We start from the raw sequence: 24,408 nt of genomic DNA, 5'->3' as shown, positions 1-24,408 counted from the left end.
GGGTGGGGCAACATCTTTCCATCTAAGAAGAACTAACTGTCTAGCCAAAAGAGACAAAAGATGCAAAAGATAATGTTCGACGTTTCGTCGGACTCAAATGCATTTCAACTTCACCCAAGGTGCCAAAAAGAGCAATCAGAGGATTAGGTTCTAAATGACAACTAAGAATATGGGATAAAGTTTAAAAAAATCTCTCCAAAATTTCTCTGAACTAGGACAGGCCCAATATATATGAACAAGAGAAGCCTCACCCCCTTTACACTTATCACAAAAGGGACTAATATCAGGATAGAATCGCAATAATTTAGTTTTAGACATATGAGCCCAATGTACAACTTTGAACTGCAAAAGGCACTGGCGAGCATATAAAAAGGTTGAGTTAACTGATTTAAGGATTAAATCCCAAACCTCATCGGACAGAGAAATATTTAAATCATGCTCCCAGACAGTTCTGATTTTTTCAAAGGGGGCACACCTCAAGGTCATTAACTTATCACGAATAGTAGATATTAAACCTTTGCCAATGGGTTTATACAAAGAAACAAGTCCACAACATTTTTTTCAAGCATCTCAGGAAAGTCTGATATTAAAGGGTTAATAAAATATCTAATTTGAAGATATCTAAAGAAATGAGTATTAGGTAGGATAAACTTTGCAGAGAGTTGTTCAAAAGTTGCAAAACGATTATCAATGAAAAGATCTTCAAAGCGCCTAATGCCCTTTCTGTACCAGTCATGAAATGTTAAGTCTTGCATAGAAGGTCAAAAAAGATGGTTATGTAAAATAGGACTAGAAAGAGAGGAACCGTGAAGGCCATTATACCTTCTGAACTGAGCCCATATTCGCAAAGTATTTTTAATAGGAGGATTAACAATTAGTCTAGGCAAATGACAAGGAAGTGCAGATTTTCAGTGAGTACAGAAATGGAAAAATCCTTACTAGAGTTCAACTCCATTGCCACCCATTTTGGGCAGTCAAAACAGAGTTCTCTACAAAACAGAGTTTGGCACAGTGGTCACCCCTGTCCATATCTCTGGTAGATCAAATTAATGTTGTTAAAACGTATATCCTTCCTAAATTTTTATACTTATTCCAATCTTTACCAATTTTTATTTCTAAAGCTTTTTTTTTGATTTGTTAGATTCTATTATTTCATCCTATCTATGGAAGGGTAAATGTTCCAGACTTAATAAAGTTCACCTTCATAAATCTAAAAGGGAAGGTGGCATGGCCTTGCCCAATTTTCGTTTATATTACTGGGCAGCCAATATACATTGTCTTACTTTTTGGTCTTTCTTTCATAATCAGCCTGACTGCTCCTATATTTTATGGTCTTATGGTCATATTTACTTTTACACACTTTACTACATTATGTGGATTGCTTCCTGGAGCCACAACCTGTGGCTCCCACCAGACTAGATTCAGTGGACCCATCTGCCAAAGGGCTATCTCAACAGCTTTTGCACTTTTGAGTTAGATGCCAAATGTCCCCAGTCTGATGAGGAGGTGAGTGATGGATGTGGTGCCTTCTGTTACCCAGTGGTCTCACATTTCCACGCTCGGGAGCACAGAAGTGAAAGTCCCACACTCACCGAAGACCCAACAGCTGTAAGTCACTGGTTCAACTGGAACGCCAGTCAGTAATATTAGAATCTGAATCCGATCACTTTATTGTCAGTATGTGAAACATTCTAGAATTGGTGTGGTTTGACACCAAGCATAAAACACAGGGCAAATCCACCACAGACAACACAATAGAAACCAACAATTTACAAGTCAGCAGTGTGAACAGCCATCGGTGATCAACAATTAGCAGAATGGTCACATGTGCAAATGTCAATAATCAAACTTAAATAAACGTGAATATGTGAACAGACTCAATAATTATCAACAGAACAAGGAGAGCAAGGAAGACCATTTTCCAGATGGTTAGGGTACTACACCTGATTGAGTTTTGCTAAGAAACTGGACGGTGATGGACATGCAGCTTCTCTGTCAGTTGTTATTCACGGGCCTGGTCATAAAATCCCCATAAAGCTAATCAATAAGCTCCAAGACCTAGGCCTCGATACCACCTTGTCCAATTGGATCCTCTATTTCTTTTCTTGTAGTCAGTCTAGATTGACAACAACATCTACTTCACAATCACCATCAGCACAGGTTATCAGAAGGTTGTACGCATAGCCAGCCTCCTGCTCTACTCACTTTATATTGTGAGACTAAGTACAGCTCCAGTGCCATATTTAGGTTTGCTGACGACACCACTGTTATTGGCCAAATCAAAGGCGACGATGTGTCTCCATACAGAAAGGAGATTGAAAATCTGTTTGAATGGTGCCATAATAACAACCTTTCACTTATCGTCAGCAAAACCAAAGAGCTGATTATTGACTACAGGAGAAAGAATCAGAAGTCCGTGAGCCAGTCCTCATTGTGCTGAGGAGGGACAGCAATTTTAAATTCCTTGGCAGATTTAGAATGAAACTAAACCCTTGACAAACAGAGAGTATCCCGACGGGATGCATCATGGCCTGGCATGGAAACAACAATGCCCAAGAACAGGAAAACTTACAAAAAGTGGTAGGTGCAGCTCAGTCCATCAGAGGAAAAGCCCTCCCCATCATTGAGCATATCTGCAAGAAAACTCACCACTAGAAAACTGTATCCAACATCAAAGGCCCCCATCTTCCAGGCCATGCTCTCTTGTCGCTGCTGCCACTCGGAAGGAGGTCAGAAGCCTCAGTTTCCTTACCACCAGATTTAGGAACAGTTATTACCCTTACATCATCAGGCTCCTCAAGTAACATGGATAACTTCACTTACCTCAACAGTGAACTGATTCCACAACATATGAACCCACTTTCAAGGACTCTACAACTCATGTCACTAGTATACTTAATGTTGCAAAAACAAAGGAGCTAGTTGTGGACTACAGGAGGAATGGAGACAGGCTAACCCCTATTGACATCAATGAATCTGGGGTTGAGAGGGTAAACAGCTTCAAGTTCCTCAGCATCCACATCACCAAGGACCTCACGTGGTCTGTACACACCGGCTGTGTGGTGAAAAAAGCACCACAGTGCCTCTTCCACCTCAGATGGTTGAGGAAGTTTGGTATGGGCCCCCAAATCCTAACAACTTTCTACAGGGGCACAATTGAGAGCATCCTGACTGGCTGCATCACTGCCTGGTATGAGAACTGTAGCTCCCTTAATCACAGGATTCTGCAGAGAGTGGTGTGGACAGCCCAGCGCATTTGTAGTTGTGAACTTCCCATGATTCAGTACATTTACAAAGACAGGTTGAGAAAATGGCCCAAAGGATCATTGGGGACCCAAGTCACCCCAACCACAATCTATTCCAGCTGCTACCATCCGGGAAGTAGTAGAGTACAGCTACAGCAGTATAAAAGCCAGGACCAACAGGCTCCGGGACAGCTTCTTCCACCAGGCCATCAGACTGATTAACTCACACTGATTTGAGTGTATTTCTAAGTTACATTGACTGTTCTATTTATTATAAATTATTATAAATTACAATGATTGCACATTGCACATTTAGACAGAGACATAACGTAAAGATTTTTATTCTTTATGTATGTGAAGGATGTAAGAAATAAAGTCAATTCGTTCATTCATTATATTTTTTTCTCAGTTCAAGCTGGTAAAACCTGAGGTATAGACATAGTCAAGTACACTCACTTCTCAATTGCTAGGAACTTTCAGACTATGTTAGTGGTGTTTTGTATTGTAGCTTTCTGGAGATTTTCATAAATATTGCTATGTAGACTTAATTATTTGATGATATTTTCCAGTGACTTTGGAATGATACCAGTTGAAGATACTACTAATTGGAAAAAGCATACCCTGTTTATGTTCCATAGTCTTTCAATGTCCTCTTTTAATTCTATTTCTAGTGTTTTTCACTCATTGATTTCTGTATGTTAAGTGTGTTTGGAATGGCTATATCTATGAAGTCAGTAGTTCTTGCTGTTTATCCTGTAATGTATCTGGATGGTTATTATGGATTGTTCTGTCTATAATAATGGATTGGTATTTATAGGACTCTGAGTCTAAATCCGGATCAGGCTGCTATTTGTAGTAAGTTATGGTGTCTTTTATGAGTTTGTATTTTAAAGCAAGACTTTGGTGAATGATGTTTGTCACTTGATTGTACCTGTGTAAGTAATCAGATTGAGTTAAACTGCTGCAGGATCCTGTAATGTGTTGGATTGTTTCTGGTTTCTCTTTGCATTTCTGCATTTATCATCTTGAATTTGTTATTCTTTTTATTATATATTTTTGATGATTTTTGTGTCAACCACCTGGTCCTGTATTGCCACAAGGAGCCCTTCTGTTTCTGGGAAAAGGTCTCCAACTCTGAGCCAGGCCATTGATGCTTCCTTGTCATTATCTATTTTGCTCAGATCATGGAGGGTCATGCTCTTCTTAATATTTTCTTCTGTAGTGATAATTTCTTCATTTTTCTTGGTTGTATCTTCATTTAAATTTAGTGATGTGTACTTTCTATCAGAGTTACATATGCTTGCATGGAATGCTGAATCCTATTTTCGTTAGGAGTTTTTTCTGACTGTTGTGTAAATTTTTTATGTCTGCTATTCCTCTTCTTCCTTCTGTCTGAGATAGTGTTCTTTGAGAAGGTGATGAAAGAGATTGATGAGGGTAAGGTAGTGGAAGTTGTCTACATGGATTTTAGTAAGGTGTTTGACAAAGTCACTCATGGGAAGCTAATCCAGAAGATTAAGATGCTTGGGAGCCGCAGCGAAGTGGCTGTTTGGATTCAGAACTGACTTGCGCACAGAAGACAGAGGGTAGTGGTTGAAGGGACTTATTTGATCTGGAGGTTTGTGGTTAGTGGAGTTCTGCAGGGATCTGTGCTGGGACCTCTTCTATTTATAATGTATGTAAATGACCTGGATGAAACGGTACATGGGTGGGTTAGTAAATTTGCAGATGATACCAAGATTGGTTGAGTTGTGGATAGTGCAGAAGACTGGCAATGAATACAGGATGATATAGACCTGATGCAGATATGGGCAGAGAAATGGCAGATGCAGTTAAACCCAGATAGATGTGAAGCGTTGCACCTTGGTAAGACAAATGTAAGTAGATAGTATGAGCAGAGAGAACTTGGAATCCAAGTTCATAATTCCTTGAAAGTGACTACGCACGTCAATAAAGTGGTTAAGAAGGTTTATGAAATGTTTGCTTTTATAAGTCGAGGTATTGAGTTCAAAAGTCAGGAAGTTATGTTGCAACTTTCTAATAGCTCTATTGCACTTTTCATTATGCTTAATGTTCTGCACTTATCTCATCCAAAGTTCACGTTTATATCTTTAGAAAGTAGTTCTACTATTTGAATTAAACAAAAGTATATTTATTATCAAATTATTAATAAATTATCGAATTTACTTTGAACATTAAATTAATTGCTTTAGCTTTACTGATAAAGGAGCATGTAATTTCAACGTTCATGTATAGAAGCTGTGTCAAGGTATAATTTGTTTGCTTGAGTCTGATTTGATCGATACCCTAATTTCATCGGATTCAGTCAATTATTATTATTTCTATTTGCACAGTTTGTCGTCTTTTGCACATTATTTGTCATTCTTTGGGTGTAGCCTTTCATTGATTCTGTTGAATTGCTTTGTTCTACTATGAATGCCTGCAAGAAAATGAATCTCGGGGATATTATACGGTGACATACAATATATCTACTTCGATAATAAATTTATTTTGAACTTCGAGCTTTAAAATGAGCTTGCAGACAGATATTCGGACAAACTAGTCATGACAGGCACTTTCTCCATCTTCTATTCGTGCAACTCGGGCATAATATTTGGCTCTTTTTCTCGTCACAGTATGCGGCTTCTAAAATGCATGAATACTATTTGCCTCCAGCCACTCTCTGGGTGCAGATGGTTTGCTGAATTCTCTGCGGCATCGTGGAAATGTGACTTTTTCGGGAGGCTGCTCGCAGTAAGCCACCCCCGTCCCCCGGCTCAGCAGTGTCATTGTGGTTGCTGTAACATCAGCAGAAGCGGGAATGTGACGTCCGCACTCCTGGTCGATGTCACCTGCAGCAGTCCGCTTCCCGTTTAAAAATGAGAGCGCGCTGTGGAAGAGACAGAGAGCGGGCAAAGATTTTACCCTTTGAGTGTGTATCTGTGTGCGCGCGCGGGTCCTGGGCAGCCAGCTAGCCGGCAATTCACCCTTCGCCTGTGGTCTTAAGCTGCGGGGAGGATGTCGACGGGGATGCTGCCCGAGTCTCTCAACCTTTCGAGCTGGGAAGAAGTTAACGGCACCTCGGCTAATGACTCCGCTGTGTCTCTGAACATCAGGTCCAGCCAGGTGATCACCCCGGCCAGCATGTTCGCCGTCGGGGTGGTGGGTAACCTCATCGCCATCGTGGTGCTGTGCGTCTCCAAGAAGGAACAGAAGGAAACCACCTTCTACACCCTCGTGTGCGGACTGGCCGTCACCGACCTGCTGGGCACCTGCTGCACCAGCCCGCTGGTGATCGTCACCTACTTGACCCAGCAGTGGCCCGGAGGACAACCGCTCTGTCACTTCTTCTCCTTCTCCATGCTCTTCTTCGGCTCGGCCGGCATGACAATCCTGTGCACCATGTCCATCGAACGCTACCTGGCCATCAACCACGCCTTCTTCTACAGCCAGTACATCGACAAGGGGCTGGCCAGGATAGCCCTGATGGGAGCCTACCTGCTCAACCTAGTCTTATGCATCCTGCCCTTCTTCGGTCTGGGGAGGAACGCCAGGCATTTCCCCGGCACCTGGTGCTTCCTGGATTGGCGAGCCAACAGCACGGTGTGCGCCACTTACACCTACATGTACGGGGGCTTCAGCGCTTTCCTGATCGTGGTCACAGTTCTGTGCAACCTGAGCGTCTGCGCCACCCTCATCAGCATGAGGAAGAAGTCCGTGGGGACGGCCACGGGAAGTTCGAGGGGTCGCCGCTTCCCCAATCTCGCCGCGTCCGCCGCCGAGATGCAGATGTTCTGGCTGCTGGTTTTCATGACCATCGTCTTCCTGGTCTGTTCCATCCCTCTGGTGGTAAGCAAGACAGGGCGAGCGAGAGAAATAAAAGGCGGCAAGGGGACAGTGGAGAGCTTCTGCCTGATTACGAATGGAAAAAGCTTTCCACTGACCTGAGTACGAAGGGGTACCGGGCAGATTTAGAAGTGCGAACCGTTGACTTTCTAGCCAGACAAAAAGGAACAAAATTTCATTTAAGTTTTATTTGTGGACTTTAAGGCATTTATTCCGTGTCACGTTTCGCTTAAAAATCAATGTAAGACATTTTCAAATTGTCTTTTCGTCACAGTTTTTAATCTGTTAATTATTGGTCCTTCGGTATGATGGGACCGATCTTAAGTAGACATCGGTATGGTGGGACGGATCTTAAATGGGCGTATAAATGACAGGTGGAATACAGTGCTGGGAGGTGTATGGTCATGCACTTCGGTAGAAGACAATAAAAGCGACTTGACTTGCCATGGCCTCCTCTACCGTCAAGATGAGGCCACACGCAGGTTGATGGAGCAATACCTTATCTCCCGCCTAGGTAGCCTCCTACCTGCCGGCATGAACATCCAACTCACAGACCTCCGTTGATACCCCTGCCCCCCACCCTTACCCCCATCCCTATCTATAATTTTAGTCTGGTTCTCTTTCTCTCTCTTCCCCCCTCCCCCCCCCCCTCACTATAATCTCCCCCCAGCCCTACCTTTCTTTCTCTTTTATTTCCCATAATTCTCCACCTTCCCCCAGCCCATTTCCCTTCAGCCTATCACTTCCCAGCTCTCTACTTCATCCCGCCCCCCACTTCTTATCCCCCCCTCGACCATCCCATGTTACTTCACTCCTGATGAAGGGTTTCGGCCCAAAAAGTCGTCACTACCTCCTCCCATAGATGCTGTCTGGCCTGCTGAGTTCTGCCAGAATCTTGTGTTTTTATTGACTTGCAATGAAATAACTGACTATTGTCTAAATGGAGAGAGAATACAAAAAAAACTGAGGTGTAAAGGGACTTGAGACTTGTGCAGAATTCCCTAAAAGTTAATTTTTAAGTTGAGTCTGTGGTGAGGAAGGCAAATGCAACGTTCGTATTAATTTTAAGAGGACTAGAATATAAAAGTAAGGATGTAATGTTGAGACTTTATAAAGCACTAGTGAGGCCTATTGTGAGCAATTTGGTTCCTTGATCTTAGAAGGAATGTGCTGGAACTGGAGAGATTTCAAAAGAGGTTCACAAAAATGACTCCAGGACTGACTGGCTTGTTGTATGAAGAGTGTTAGATGGTTCAGGGTTTGTATTCACTAGAATTAATAAGAATGAGAGCTGCCCTCACTGAAACCTATCAAGTCGTGGAAGTCCTTGATAGAGTGGATGCTTCTTATGGTAGGAGTGTCTAAGGACAAAGAGCACAGCCTCAGAATAGAGGGGCGTTCTTTTAGAATGGAGATGAGGAGGGATTTCCTTAGCCAGAGAGTGGTGAATCTGTAGAATTCTTTGCCATAGGCCAGTGGCTCCCAACTTTTTCTATGCCCCACACCCCTAGGAAATGTTTGATTAATGTTCACACCCCCTACAAAAGTAATATCACATTTGAAGATGAAGAAGTCTAATTTCTAATTATTGAACCACATACAATACTGCGGGTGAACAAATTGAACTTAAAAAAATAAGCTTTTAAATCAGTGCATAAAATGCAAATATAAATTGAGCAATTAGATTCTAATTTATTCAGAAAAAATTGTAAACAGTAAATTGATGAGACTCCTCAACTCTGAGGTGTAACTCCCAGGTATCACTGACTCGGGCAGCGGGAGACTGGGGTGTGCTTGGGACAAACATTACTACCACTTCTCAAGGTACACTGGCAGCTGGCTGAGTGATGACTCGTGACTTGTCACTCAAGCACACAAGCCACTCTTTGTCGCACCCCCTGAAATTTCATCTCGCACCCCAGGTTGGGAGCCCCTGCCGTAGGCAGTTGTGAAGCTAAGTCTTTATGTATATTTAAGGCAGAGGTTGTTAGATTCTTGATCGGTCAGGGCATAAAGGGATATGGGGAGAAGGCAGGAGATTGGGGCTGAGAGGAGGAAAATTGGATCAGTCATGATGAAATGGAGGAGCAGATGCCACGGGCCAAATAGCTTAATTCTGCTCCTTTATCTTATGGTCTTAGTATCCGGTGTTTCAGGAAACAAATAGATTGCTGTCCATTGACTTTAACTTCAGCTGGAAATGCTCTGCTATGGGCAGCATTATTGCAGGAAAGCTAATTCTGTAACATTCCCCACTGATGCTGCCTGACTAGGCATTTCCAGCACTCTATGACTTCAATCAGAACACTCAAAGACAATTGCTTTAAATAGAATTGCTACTGGCCGAATTTATATTTGTGAATATCTGACATAAATATCTTTCAGATAAAACGAGTGTGCTTTTTGATGGATTATTTTGGTAAATAAATCACTGAACACTTTAAAAACCATTAGCACTTGCCAAATCATGTGTCAAAAGGGCCTCTGCCTACCTTATCTACCATAGCAGGACTTGTAAAAGGCCAAAGTATTGTCAAAGTCAAAATAAGTTCATTATCAATATATGTATAAGTCACCATATACCAGCTTGAAATTCATTTTCTCGCTGGCATTTAAAGGAAAATAAAGAAATACAATAGAATTTATGAAAAACTATACATAAATAAAAACTGCAAACAACCAATGACAACAAATAGTTGTGCAAAGAATATATAGGACACATTGGGACCAGTACATTTTGGCTCATTTAGGCAGCTACCCCAATTAGCCAAAGTTGCGTGGAAATAGGTAAAAATTTATAAAAAGGATTTTATAAAAACTACTGTCTAACTGAGCAACAAATTAGGTTTTTAAATGAAATACAGAACATATTAGAACACTACCAATATTACTGCAGTACTATAAAATTGTGTATTAGTTCCTAATAGTTATCGATGGATGTATTTAGTGTAAGCTGCCATGTTCCTTTGATTGACTGTAAATGAACAAAATCAGCACAGACACCTAGTATAGATAATGGACTGCCTTTATTAATACTAACAACATTTGTATCCTCAAAATCTTCCTTTTCATTGTAATATTCAAGATGATTGCTGATATGTTCAGATTTTTTTGTAGTTAGTTCCCAACTAGTTGAAGCAGGAAAATTGTTTCATTTTCATTCCTGGCCATCTCTAGCATCTTCCAGCCTGGATGCTTGAAACTGCTTTGAGTGAATAGTTCTGAATCGTCTTGCTGCTTATTTGTCACCAACTATCAGTTACAAAAACTCTGCTTTTTGAAGACACACAACTGTCACTATTTTAAAAATGTTCACTCTAAACATGGTGTAATGAGCTAAGTGCCACACAAGTGAATGAGTCTAGCCTTAGTCCGCAACAGTCTCCTGACATAGTGACCCAGCTGAATGGAGGCAGCGGGGTCCGGGCTGGAGAGTGAGGAATGAGCCAATATGTGGCCCTTACTGGAGCCGACTTGCTGGTGATTCAGTGCTCCAGAACCAAGGGGAGGCAGAGTCAAGGTGGAGCCTGGGCCCGGGCCAGAGAATGAGGCAGTATCTGAGGTCTGATCAATTTAAGTGCCAGGCTGAATTGAGAATGTGATAGTGTACTGAAGCAACAGGTTCCGAGTCTGAGACCAAAGAATAACTCAATGTTTGGACGACTTAAGTACTGGGCCAGATTGGAAAGGTTAGGTTGTTGGGGCCGGCGGCAAGGGATGGGCCAGTTCAAGTCACTGCTCCATGACATTCACTTGGTTCCTCGCTGAAATGGGGCTGTGGCCCACTCCTGAACCAGCTGCAGTGATGCCTGGCTTTATGCCTGTGGATGAACTCACTTTTGTAAACTTCAGTTCTGAATGTAATTTGCTTACTTTTATTGTTTGCACGATTTGTTTTTTTTTTATTTTCTCTGCACATTGGGGGTTTTACAGTCTTCTTTTTCAAAGGGTTCTATTGGGTTTCTTTGTTTTGTGGCTGCCTGTAAGGAGATGAATCTCAAGTTTGTGTAAAATATATATACTTTGATATTATTATCAAATTTTTGTTTTGAATCTCGAGCTTTGAACTATGAATCTCAACTATTTTCTCGATTAGTTCTTGAGTTTAAGAGACATCCCAAATAAGCATCCGTCCCAATTAACCAATGGCCCAAATAACCAGAACTAGAACCCTCAGGAACACTTCCAAGGAAGTGTTAGGTAACTTATCAAATCTATGCAAATAGTGGAATATGATGTATGCCACCATAATTTCTAAATATTATAACTCAATGCAAAATATATCCTTACAGGAATTGCACTTAAATCATTAATCTTCTCCTCACAGCCATTGTATGTTTTCTGGATTTGCTGTTAGCATTTTAAAGTTCTTTTAACAAAATAAAGCCGGGCTAATGCTCCAGTAATGAATCTCATTTTAAGTAAAGAGCTTAGTTCAACAAGTCAATAATGGGCAAAGCTGGAAATATCCAACAGGTTTATCAGAATCAATGAAGAAGGAAGTGAGTCATATTTCAGATCTGAGTTTTTGTCAGTCAGGAAGAATTTGCTGGCAACCAGCAACTGAAGAAAAGGTGAAATTTAGAACACATAATGCTACAGCACATTACAGGCCCTTTGGCCCATAATGTTGACCTTTTAACCTACTCTAAGACCAATCTAACCCTTCCTTCCTATATATCCCTCCATTTTTCTATCATCCATGTGCCTATCTAAGAGATTCTTAAATGCCCCTAATGTATCTGTCTCTACCACCATCCATGGCAGGGTGTTACATGCACACACCACTCTCCATATAAAGAACTGACATCTCCCTATACTTTTCATCAATCTCTTTAAATTTATGGTGTCCTATGATAAAACCTCTATCGATCTACTCTGTCTATGCCTCTTAACATCTTGAAATGAAATGAAATATCTTTACTGTCATTACATAGTACAATTTGTCATGCACCAATACAGCGAAAATAAGTTTGCAACTCTCATACTCAATGCTATAAAACAATAAATAAAATCAATAAACAATAAATAAAATCAAGAAACCAACCAGTACATCTCTATCATGTCACCTCTCCTTTGCTCCAAACAGAAAAGCCTTAGTTTGTTCAACCTCTCCTCATAAGACATGTCCTCTAGTCCAGGCAGCATTCTGGTAAATCTCCTCTTTAAAGTTTCCATGTCCTTCCAGGACTGTGGAGGATGACACCATTTTCCACAATACTGCAGCATTTTGGTTAATGTGTAAGGGAAGTGACCTTTGCTGGTGTATAGTGACCTTGACTGCACATTGAGACGTGTATCCTACATTAACATATTTGTTTTCTTTCTCTGTTCAGATACGCATTTTCATTAATCAGCTGTATGGCCCAGCTCAGATCCTGGCGGGGGAGCAACTGGATTACCGAGGTGACCTTCTAGCCATCCGTTTTGCCTCCATCAATCCGATCCTGGATCCCTGGGTGTACATCCTTTGCCGGAAAAAGCTCCTTACCCTGGGATGCGAGCGCCTGAAGCGAACAGTAGGCGCTGCAAAAGATGGTCAAGCCCGCAGGGTAGGGTGGATAAGCAGCCAGCAGACACCGCTGTCATATACCAGTAGCTACGCCTCACTACAAGCAAAAGCCAAACCTGAGCCACAACACAGGGAAGCCGGCGAGAGGTCTGGTGCCGTGACACAATCTTTCACAGACTTCACAAGGCAGCAGGTGTGGCAGGCTGGGCCTCACCCTTTTAGCATCCCTCATGACAACCAGGTCTGCCCCACCAAGTCACACTTTGAGACCTCTCCACAGACCAAAGCCATCCTACGCACAGCTCTGCAGGAATCTATGGTGCCGGATGTCGGAGCACAAAACAACATTATTCTAAGTGAGGAGGGGAGAACATTTGACATTTTGAATTGCAGTTTCAGTACGCCTTCATCATGCACATCAGAAAAAACTATTTAAAATGGAAGACATTTTATACAGAGCATTTATTTATAGACTTTACTGGGAGTCCATTTTATTTCTAGCACAGAAATTGCTCCTGCTCTTTTAATTAAATGGTGCCCTGAACAATGAGACAAGGTTATTTGGATATACCAAAAACATTCATCATCATAATGAATCCTGGGGTCCTCTTCTGAAATGCACTCAAATCAGTCAATTTCTAAGCTACAAATATCTGAGGCTAATGACACTTAGGAGTCTATCTTAATTTGCATTGTGTGTAATTTGTGAAATAGAATTGACCTTAATTTAGAGCTGATAGTCCTACCTTCACGTTAATCTTGGTAATATAATCAGTGGCATTATAAAAGATAACCACTGTTTGACAACCTCTGAGCTAATCCACATTTACATTCTGTGAACAGTTCATTATACAGCTTGGGGTCAAATGATTGCCAATTCATTTTAGCTATAACACCGGCCAGTCATTTCCCAGAGATGGATGTGGAAAAGGATCAAGGCAAAATATGTTTGATATTACTTCTATGGGGACAGGAGGAACAGGAGTAACCACCCAGACTACCACATTAATAGTACAGGCTATTGATACCCCTCATCCTACACTAATGCATCCTCAGGATTATGCTGTTCCTTTCTTTATTATCTCATATTCTAACAGACCTCAATTGAACCAGTCTTGTTTGGCTCCCTCATATTAGAATCATAGAGTCACTCTATGAATCATAGAATCATAGAGTCACCCTATCGAGTCCATGCCAATCCATTTAAGCTGCCTAGTTCCATCATATGCACCACTTGTGCTGGCACCTCATTCCACACTCTTGCGACCCTCTGAGTGAAGAAGATCCTGTCATGTCCCCCTTAAACATTTCCACCTTTCATTCTTAACCCATGACCTCTAGTTGTAGTCCCATCCAACCTCAGTGGAACTAATGTTAATCAGGTTCAAACTTGCTGCTGATTTCTGTTCAAAAACTATCTGATAATTGTCTTATTTCCAAAACGCTGCAATTTCACTAATGATAAAAATGGAATGTCAACTTTTTTTAAAATATTGACTAATATTCTCAACCAGTCAATCATCAGTGTACAAAAGTAACAAAGTGAAATTAAACAGCATTGTTTTATAGCATTGTTATCATAATAGTGTAAAGTTTTATAACAATTTGTCTGGAAACAATCCAAGGCTTCAGAACTAAAAGGTAACACTAAACTACTGTTCATAGTCATTAGTCAGCTCTGGTCAGAAACAGGCACTATAGTAGTAGATGGACACCATCCGAGCTTTATCAAAAAGCTGTCAATGTCGCTGTATTCAAATACTACTGTGCCTTTGCAACAACTGATGATACATTAGCTTGTAAACTCTATCCAGAACATAAGTGTTAACATTTCTGATTTTGAGCAAGGGTCTACATTCAATGTGGCACGCCGGACTCTGTCTGTTTTAATATATTTTTTATCTTTCATGTTCAGAGTATTTGTACTTATTTGTAATTCTAAAATGTTGTTAACATCACATCAGATCAGCAAGCCAGTACTTCCCAGCTCATATTACAAAACCTGTAATTCATTACTGCCTAGCCCAATCCAGAGGCAGCATCTGAGCAGTAATCGAATACTTACCTGGCTGATGTGAGAGATTGGCAGAAGACCAGAATATCAATACAATATGACCCACACCAAGCACTGGCACTGGGCCAGCAATCAGATACTTTTCAGGTGGTACCAATAAAGGGTTTTATCCTGCCGTGTTAATATAATCCAGCACAAACTAGTGATTGGACCAATTGGAAGAAGCAGAAGTATTGTAAATACTTAACAAATCCTGGGAGACAACAAGTCTGAATCAAAACATATTGTGGAAGCTGTCTGCATTGTTTTCCTTCAGACCTTCTCCATCTCCCTCCAGAATATATTGCCCTACTTGAAATGACAGTAGCATCACCCACGTCTAAGTGTTATCCACCGAGTGGTCACAAGAGAGTAAATATTCTACTAAATTATATGAAAAGGTTCTCAATTTTCGCTTCAGTGTGTTTGGTGGCGTTAATATTCAGGAGCATTCCTTTGCACTGCGATCAGCTCCTTTTAAGTCGAGGACAAGCCTCAAATGAAGCTGGTATGTTGCCAAACTGAGGAGATCGTCAAGCAATCATGAAGTCATACAGCACAGAAATGGGCCCGTTGGCCAATATCAATGACACTAATCCCATCCATCAGGAATTGGTCCGCAGCCTTCTAATGTTTTGGCTCAAGTGCTCATGTAAATATCTGGTAATTGAATCCATTCCTCATGTCATGCTATCCATTCACCTGAGATGTAACTTATCAGTATAAGCCATCAGAATCTTGATATGCTCAAGTGGTCAGGCATTCTTCCAGTGATGCAGTTTTCAGTTCTTTATGGCAATGCCTGAAATCTTTTCAGCTTGACTGAAATCAGGATGCTAGGGCTTTGGACTTTGCACATGGCGACTGGCCTACTCTCCACAACGTATCCAAGTTTTAACTGACAATCCTGGAACTGCAGACCCAACAGCAATTACATCCTTGGAAAACAAATGTTTATTATTTACCTGCAGTTTGTGAATAATTTATGGTTATTTCCTCAGTGATCAATAATCCCATTGTAAATGTGGTCTGGTCTGAGTGTAAATATAATTATCGGTCACTTGCACTGCATGATCGGAAGGGCAAATACGTCTGCAAACATTTCTTAAATTAATTATGTAAAGTATTTTTACATAAAGAGATTTAAAAATAAAGAAATCCACTGCTGTTCGGAGCAATTTATTTTTAATTTTTCTAAGGCAAACAAAAAGGCAAGATGTAATGCAGAATCAGAATCAGGTTTAATATCACTGGCATACAACGTGAACTATGTTCACTTTGCAGCAGCAGCACAATACGATACATAATAATAGAGAAAAACTGAATTACAGAAAGTATATCAGAATCAGAATCTTTTATTATCACCAAGTATGAGGACACATACAGGGAATTTGATGCCAGTTTCCCTGAGCTCTCTCTGTACAGAATTAAAAGCAAATGAAAACAATAGTGCAAATATTAAATAGTTAAATAAGTAGTGCAAAATTAGAAATAGAAAAGGCTTTATAAGGCATTGGTTAGATCGCACTTGGAGTATTGAGAGCAGTTTTGAGCCCTTTATCTAAGAAAGGACATGCTGGCATTGGAAAGGGTCCTAAGGAGATTCACAAGAATGATCCCAGCAAAGAAAGGGTTAAAGTATAAGGAATGTTTGATGGCTCTGGGCCTGTACTTGCTGGAGTTTATTTCATTGAAGCCCACTAAATATTTGAAGGCCTGGACAGAGTGGATATGGATGTATGGTGGATGAATCTAGGACCAGAGGGCACAACCTCAGAGTACAGGGATGTCCACTTAAAACAAACATGAAGAGAATTTTTTTTAGCCAAATGGTGCTGAAGCTGTGGAATTCATTGCCACAGACGGCTGTGGAGATCAAGTCATTGAGTATATTTAAAGTGGAGGTTGACAGGTTCTTGAATAGTCAGGGTGTCAAAGGGGTTGGGGTGGAAGAGAAACCAGCCATGATTGAACGACAGAGCAGACCCAATGAGCCAAATGGCCTAATTCTGCTCCTCTGACTTAAGTCTAACTTCAGTGAAACCTATTCACTAGACAGGATGATAGGTACAGAGTGTAATATGTAGCCTTTCAAGCCTGTTCTGCAATTCAGTTAGAAAATTGCTGGTGTATATCTCAACTTTATTTCCTGCCTTGACCTAGCAACACTTCGAATCCATGCATCACAAAGGCATATCAATGTGAGATATAAACCTACCGACTCCCATGGCTATCTTGACTATACCTCATACCACCCTGTCTCCTGTTAAAAGGCAATTCCCTTTCTCATTTGTTTCATCTGCACTGCATCTGTTCCCAGGGTGTCTTTCCTTCCCAGGACATCCCCCCTTCTTCAAAGAACGGGGCTTTTCGTCCTCCACCTTTGGTGCTGCCCTCACCCATATCTCCTCCATTTCCTGGCCATCCATCCTCATCCCATCTTCCCCTCGCCTGAACAGGGATAGAGTTCCTCTTGACCTCGCCTACCACCCTTGAGCGTCCACATCCGGCATATCATTTTCCACAATTTTTGCCATTTTCCGTGGGAAATCAAACACATCTTTACCACTCCCACCTCCATCTTCCACAGGAATCTTTCCCTCCGTGATTCCCTTGTCCATTCGCCCTGCCCCATTTACCTCCCTCTGGGCGCATATCCCTACAAGTGGAAGAAGAGCTACACCTGCCCATTCACCTCGTCCCTCAGCTCCATTTGGAACCTCAAACAGTACTTCCAGGCGAGGCAATACTTCACCTGCAATCTGTTGGGATCACTTACTGTACTGTGTGCTCATGATGCGGCCTCCTCTACTTTGGTGACTCCCGATGCAGATTGAGGGTCCCCTTTGTCGAGCACCTTCGATCCATTCACAAAAAGCCAGATTTCCCAGTGGCCAACCATTTTAATTCCAATCTCCATTCCCATTCCGACATGTCGGCCTTCTCTCCTGCCATGATGAGGCCACTCTCAGGTTAGAGGAACAACACCTCATTTTCCATCTGGGTAGCCTCCAACCTGATGGCACGAACATCAATTTCTCCAACTTCTGGTAATTTTCCCTTGTCTCCCTTCCCTCTTCTTCAGTTCCCCATTCTGCCCTCCCTCTTACCTCGTTTCTTCTCCTCGTCTATCTATCACCTCCCCGGTGCCCCTTCCCCTGCCCTTTTTCCCATGGTCCACATTCCTCTCCTACCAGATTCCTTCTTCTCCAGCCCTATTCCACCTATCACCCCCTCTCCCCCACCCACCAGGCTTCATCTATCACCTTCCAGCTTGTATTCCTTGCCCTCTCCCACCTTCTAATGCTGGCTTCTTCACCCTTTCTTTCCAGCCCAAAATATCAACTGTTTATTCATTTTCGTAGATGCTTCTGGACCTGCTGAGTTCCTCCAGCATTTTGTGTCTGTTGCTCTGGATTTCCAACATCTACAGAATCTCCTGTGTTTATCAATATGAGATTTTAACTGTTGGGTTCACTGGTCCTCTAACGCCTTTTGGGTAGAATGTTCAGATCCCAACTGTTATTTATGTGATGTGGGGCATCATGACATTACCATGAAGAGCCCAGCTCCAAAGTGAAGTGTGGCGACTGCAATTACTGGTGTTGTTGTTCTGCTTAGCTGATTCAAGTTTGGACTCTAGAACAGTTCTGTTGAGTTTGTAAACATTTTGGGTAATAAAACTCCTGTTTTTTTCACCTTTACCTGCTCTCCCAGTTTTATGCTCACCCTGGTCCTTCACATGAAACATATGCTAAATTGTTCCACTTTCACCAGAGAAGACATTTTTCTCCATCTTACTTATGCAAACTATCTATCATCTTAAAAACCCAACTTAATCTTAATCTTTTAAACTATCTAAACTATCTTTTAAACCATTTAAACTATTTGTCATCTTTAAAACTCCATTTAGTTTGGCCTTTAATCTTTTAAGGAATACAATCATAATCTATACTAGAGCAAGGGTTCCTAACTTGGGGTAAACGGACCCCTCGGTTAATGCTAGGGGTCCATGGCATAAAAAAGGTTGGGAATCACTGATCTATACCAACATTCCTCAGCAATTAGCCACTTGACACCAGAAACATTTTTCTGAATCTTTGATCATTAAATTTAAAACTCATCTTGAGAAATCGCATGGCAGGCTATGGAACAATGGCTAGTAACTGGGATTAGTATAGACATAATGTGCTGAAGTGCTTGTTTTGGTGATGTATGACACCATGGTAGAAATTAGCATTCAGTTGCTTATGAGTGTAGGAAGCAACACCAATACAGTGACTGATATACAGAAAAATTTGAGAGAAGGGGGTCCAGGCAGGCCTAAATAGAATTGCTCAATGATTCTGATAATGAGATAGGCATCGCTCGGCTCCATGTGAGTTTTCATTGCCACACATTTGATTTGAAGAAAGAGAGGGAAGTTGAAATAGAAAATGTCCCTCAACCACTGACCTCCACACTGCTCCCAAAACCATCCCTACAAACCTAAAAAACAACTAACTCTGAGCTACGAGCTCGACAGACATCGCAGCCCAGTGCCATCTCGACCGGATCTGTGTTTGAGGAATGTTCACAGGCCCAAACAACATGCCTACTGAATCGGAAACTCCCAAACAGTCACGATTGAATGCTATGCTGAAGCTAATTTACAGCCAATTTTAAAATTGTTTAAGGAGAGGAAACTTAACTTGAAATTAGCTTCCTGTCATGATGTTCTGGAGTAACAAAAAAGGTCAAATCTATTTTTATTATTTAAGCTTTGGGTAATTTTGACATTGGGCTCTTTTGATATTGTTCATTCAGTGCATCTAATGTTTGGCATTTTCTACTGTACTGTTTTATTTTGGGTGAATGGTAGCTGGTTACATTAAACAGGTTCTGTATGAGTCAGGAACTCCATTAGTACAGGGTAAGCTACACAGGCTTAATAATTGGTATTTGATGGTTTCTACATTGACTGGTGCTTCAGTAGATTGGTTCTGTGCTTTTTCAAGTTCTGTATTGATTTTAGGCGTAGAATGGTTGGCTTTATACTGTTGAGGTTCCATGAGGGTAGGCTGCATGTTCTGTGAAGTTTTGTCTTCCCTCATTGGGTAGCACAGACAGTAATAAGTTTAGCATCATACAGTAACATTGATACTAACCAGACTATTTTGAGCCCTGCCGAAGGGTCTTGGACCAAAACATCAATTGTATTCTTTTCCATAGATGCTGCCTGGCCTGTCTGAGTTTCTCCAGCATTTTGTGTGTGTTGCTTGAGTTAATAGAAACCCTAACTGAGAAAACATCCAGATAAGAAATGGAAGTGAATAATTAGTGACAAAGTTTGAAACACATAATTGGGGAGAAAGAAACTGGTGGGATAATTTTTATTTCAACCTCCCTTCACCGACCGTTAACAAGTAGAGTATTTGAAAATGCAAACTAATTGTTGTTACTAATGTGAATGATTCAGCCAATTCATTCCACCAGGTGGCAATCATCCACACTACAAGTTGTTTGCAAAGCTAAAAGGTTTGTTTTAGAAAATAAATGTTAAAATTAACAACGTTGAAGGGTGAAAGCGAGAAAGGGGGTAAACAGCAGCCAGCAACTTGAGTGCAATTGAAAGACAAATCCACGAAGGTTATAGATTGCAACTTGTTTGGATTGCCTAAAATTGCTTATGAGAAGCAGCTCAACCAGCAATGTTGTCATATGATCATTCAGTTAATTGTCAATACAAGTTGGGGTAAGAAATTGGCATCTTGTCTGGATGAAGATCCAGCTTTCCTAAAATGAGTTCCCAGCAGAAGACTTTAGAAGTCCTTGGGATAAACTCAGTGGAAACATCATGGGGGTAAAGGTCAAAGATTTTTAAGGTTGTGAAAAAAAGGGAGAATCTTTTCCAACAAGTAGACTGTGAACACACTGAACTAATTTTGCTGTAACATGCAGAAATGTCCCTGGTTCAGTCTTTGGTCTGCGTGGCTTTTGACCTTAGCTGGATTGAAAATGGTTTCTTCTATGAAGTATGCTTGTAAATGTTCAGATGGAGAGGAGTGTCTGTTACTTCTGGGGTTAAGGGACTGGATCTTGTCAAAACAGCAGTAAAGGAGAAAAAGAAAAAAAAATTGCCATTAATGAAATGTGTATTCCCATGCCAGATCATTAAGAGCATTTTTTTTTAAATCCACATGAAAGACAATATCCTGAGGCTGGGTGTGGACAGTACATTTCCCCCATAGGAGAAGCTGGAATCAAAAGTCATTGTTTTAAAAGTAAGTGGATGGCATTTTTTTTCCCTCTAAGTATTAGCTTTTTCTGCAACTCTCTTCAGATGGCACAGGAAGCAGAGAATTCAAATATTCCAAGACAAAATACATGGATTCTTAAGCTGAGGTGTGAAAGGCTGCTGGGGATTTTGAAAAAACACAGTGCTGAGGGAGAGTTACCATTAAATTGACAGCTTACTAATAGTTCAAAAACAACAAAATTCGATTAAAAAGTTACTGATATCACTTTTTTGAAGTAAATTGTAGTAAACTATCACAGCAAACAAGAAAGAGGTGAGTGAAGGTGAAGTGAATTCAAGAGATGAGCCATGCTGATGTGCTGCGTAATTGACACTCTTGGAGTTGGAGCTGTGTTGGTTAGAGTGAATGATTTGCAGAGGAGCAGTCGAGGCAGAGAGTTCAGATACCTGTCCAACTAACCCGGGTGTGAGGGTGGATCCGATTTGACGAGGTCAGGAAAGGCTTTTTTTAACAGCAAAATCTAGGCCCAAAGTGAATCGCTAGGTGGTGTGTTCTAGGCCCTGAGAAATTGGCTGAAGCAGGCCCAGGTCCTAATGCGAGATACAATCCACTGTTCAGACGATTTAAATGCCGGCCCAGATAGACTGGGGGCTCCTCTCTGCGTGATGCTGAGGCTGCGGGACTGCCCCGGCTGCTGTGTTTTGTGTCTGCGAACTTTGCGATCATTTGTGCCGCTAATTTGATGAACTGAATACTAAGGCTTTGGGCCTACTCCGGGCTGTTCCATAGATTTGGATCCAAGGACTCAATTTGGATCGGAATGCTGCTGTTGCTTGCTTCTATTGTTTGCATGATTTGTATTTTTTTTTCTCATTCTTTGCGCATTGGGGGTTGAACTTCTATATCTTTCTTTCAATGAGTTCTTTTGGGTTTCTTGCTTTGCGGCTGCCTGTAAGCAGATAAATCTCAGGGTTGTATAATTTATACACACCCTGATAATAAATGTTCTTTGAATCTTATTGAATGATAAAAGTAAGCTCACGAGGCTGAGTGCTTCCTAATTCAGATCTAAATATTGTCTCATTGCTCTGGCTATTAGTTACGTTTGTTTCTCTTCCTGGCTTATTCCATTCGTTGTACTATTCATTGAAACGAATTGTAAAAATAGTATTCTCTGTGGTGTCTGCTGTGATGATTTGGAGTCGGCTTCCTGTGCCAGGATTGCATCCAGTTACAGAGCCAAAGTAAACGCCTCTTGTTATTTGACTGTCATTCCTTGAGCTGGAAATACAACTTTGGAATTAGCAAGCGTTGAGTGAGTTCCATCCTCCGCCCTCCCTGACTGGCTGCTCAGCTGGTTATTGGCAAAATGGAGAAAAATGTCATTTGTTCAGCATTCTGCTGGCCAGCACTGAAACCAAAGTAAGACCAGGACCAACATTGCCTCTTCTGTTTTAAACAGCAAGTTGACTCCCCCCAGTTATCGACATGACTTGTGGTTGGTGCCCCATATCAGTCACTACGGTAACCCACTGGCCAAAGCTTCTCAACCCAAAGACCTATATACCCCCACAGTTTTCTGACTGCTATCCAATCCTCAATCCAAGCCAGTACATTATCCCCAATGTATGGACTTTAATTTTATTAAATAACCCAATCTGACACTTTCCGAAGGGCTTGAAATTTCATATACTGTATACCATGTCCATGTTCACATCGGATCTATCCAACCCTATTATCTTCCAGCAGATACTGGAAATCTGAACTGAGGACAACATGACCTTCTGAGAGGGTGAAATACAACCTTGACCATTTAAAATCAATTAATCAGATTAACCTTTGTCTATGTAATGTACAAGGGGTAATTGATAAGTCTGTGGCCTAAGTTAGAAGGAGTCAATTTTAGAAAACCGAGCACATTTATTTTTCAACATAGTCCCCTCCTACATTTACACACTTAGGCCAGCAGTCGTGGAGCATACGGATCTTGGACCTCCAGAAAGTGTCCACAGATGGGTGATTGATAAGTCCATGGCCTAAGGTAGAAGGAGATGAGTTATACAGCTCTCCTTACATGCACATGCAGGTCAACTCTTTGAGTGAGCGTGCAGAAAGTTTGAAGTTAATAACTCATCTCCTTCTACCCTTGGCCACGAACTTATCAATCACCCCAATGAGTTGTTAACTGAGCAGCGGGTTAACTGCCAGCTGTGTGTCAAGAGACCTGAGCCTTTCCAGGGCCTATTCTCTGGGTGCAGAGATTGGAAAAAGGGACATAACAGACTTTCAAGATCGTAAATCAGCGAGTTATTTTGTTATGTCTCCCCTCTCGCTGTGAAACGGGAATACCTCTTTTTCCCTTATTAGGGAGAGAGAGAGAGAGCCTGTGGTATGTCGCATTACTGGGTGACAAGTAGTCTTTGGGGTACTGCAAGCCTGTGTCTTTATTGATGCTTTGCTGCATGTTTGAGTGCTCGGTGGGGGGTGCAGATGCTTTTTTTTGCGGTGGGAGGGTCGTTGCCTTGCTGCTGTTTATATGTGGGAGGGAAAACTGGGGGGGGGGACTTTGGGGTTCTAACAATTAACTATCATTCATTCTTTGGGCACTCCTGTTTTCGTGGATGTTTGTGAAGAAAAAGAATTTTGGGATGTATATTGTTTGCATTTCTGACATTAAATGTACTTGTTGAACCTTATTAAACATAGTTTGATAACAAATGTATTTTGAACTTTACATTTTGAATTGTAATACTTTTATTATAGTAAAGCCTTGAATAAATGACAGGACTCATCAATTTTCATTTAGGTCCATAAATATGGTTATAATTCATTAATTAATGATGATCTCTGCTCAAAATTATCACGACATGCAAGAGAATTTTGTGGAAGAATATCCATTTGGGTGCATGTTCTCAAAAAGGACTTTCTGTCCTGCATGACTTTGTTCTAGACCACCCCTGCTTGAGACCATGAAGTCATGCAGAAGGAAGGAGAGCCTTCAATGCCAAACAACCATCCAGCACCCTTTTACACAAACCCCATTCTAAAGCCATTTTTATTCTTGTTTTTATTTTCCCATCACCTCCCTTCAGATTTTACCAGTCACCAGCACGGGTGAGAATAGCTTATTAACCTCCTGTTCTGGAGTGTGGGAGGGAACAGGAGTACCGAGGTTCAATGCCATCTGGAGTCTTCAAGTTTCTCCTGTGACCTTGTGGCTGTTTCCTCCCAAATCCCAAATATTGACAGGCCGGTAAGTTGCAGGTCTAAGCTGGTGTATGGCAGTATTCTGTTCCTGAGAACTGTTCATAATACGAAGCACTAGAACTTGGGTCACTGGAGATATAAGGAAGCAGATCTCCTTGTTTATCCCCTAGTAGACACTGGCTTAGAGGGCCAGGAACTGGGCAATTACAGACGTGAGGGCTGGACGTGCATTAGGGGAGATATTAACTCTCACAAAATAACCAGCAAGATCTAACCCGTTATTTTCTATCTTGTGCAGAAGAAATT

The 24,408-nt window shown here is 41.3% G+C and overlaps 1 protein-coding gene across 1 annotated transcript; it reads left to right on the top strand.

Moving 5' to 3' along the window:
* Positions 1 to 6,162: 6,162 nt before the first annotated feature.
* Positions 6,163 to 15,734, top strand: ptger4c (prostaglandin E receptor 4 (subtype EP4) c). Its single transcript, XM_073062837.1, has 2 exons — positions 6,163 to 7,094; positions 12,428 to 15,734. Exons 1-2 carry the CDS (start codon positions 6,264 to 6,266, stop codon positions 13,037 to 13,039), a joined length of 1,443 nt encoding a protein of 480 aa, XP_072918938.1. The 5' UTR covers positions 6,163 to 6,263; the 3' UTR covers positions 13,040 to 15,734.
* Positions 15,735 to 24,408: the final 8,674 nt, after the last annotated feature.

The sequence above is a fragment of the Hemitrygon akajei genome, chromosome 12, assembly GCF_048418815.1.
Source record: "Hemitrygon akajei chromosome 12, sHemAka1.3, whole genome shotgun sequence".
NCBI classification, from domain to species: Eukaryota; Metazoa; Chordata; class Chondrichthyes; order Myliobatiformes; family Dasyatidae; genus Hemitrygon; species Hemitrygon akajei.
This window is presented reverse-complemented; position numbering and strand designations above follow the sequence as displayed.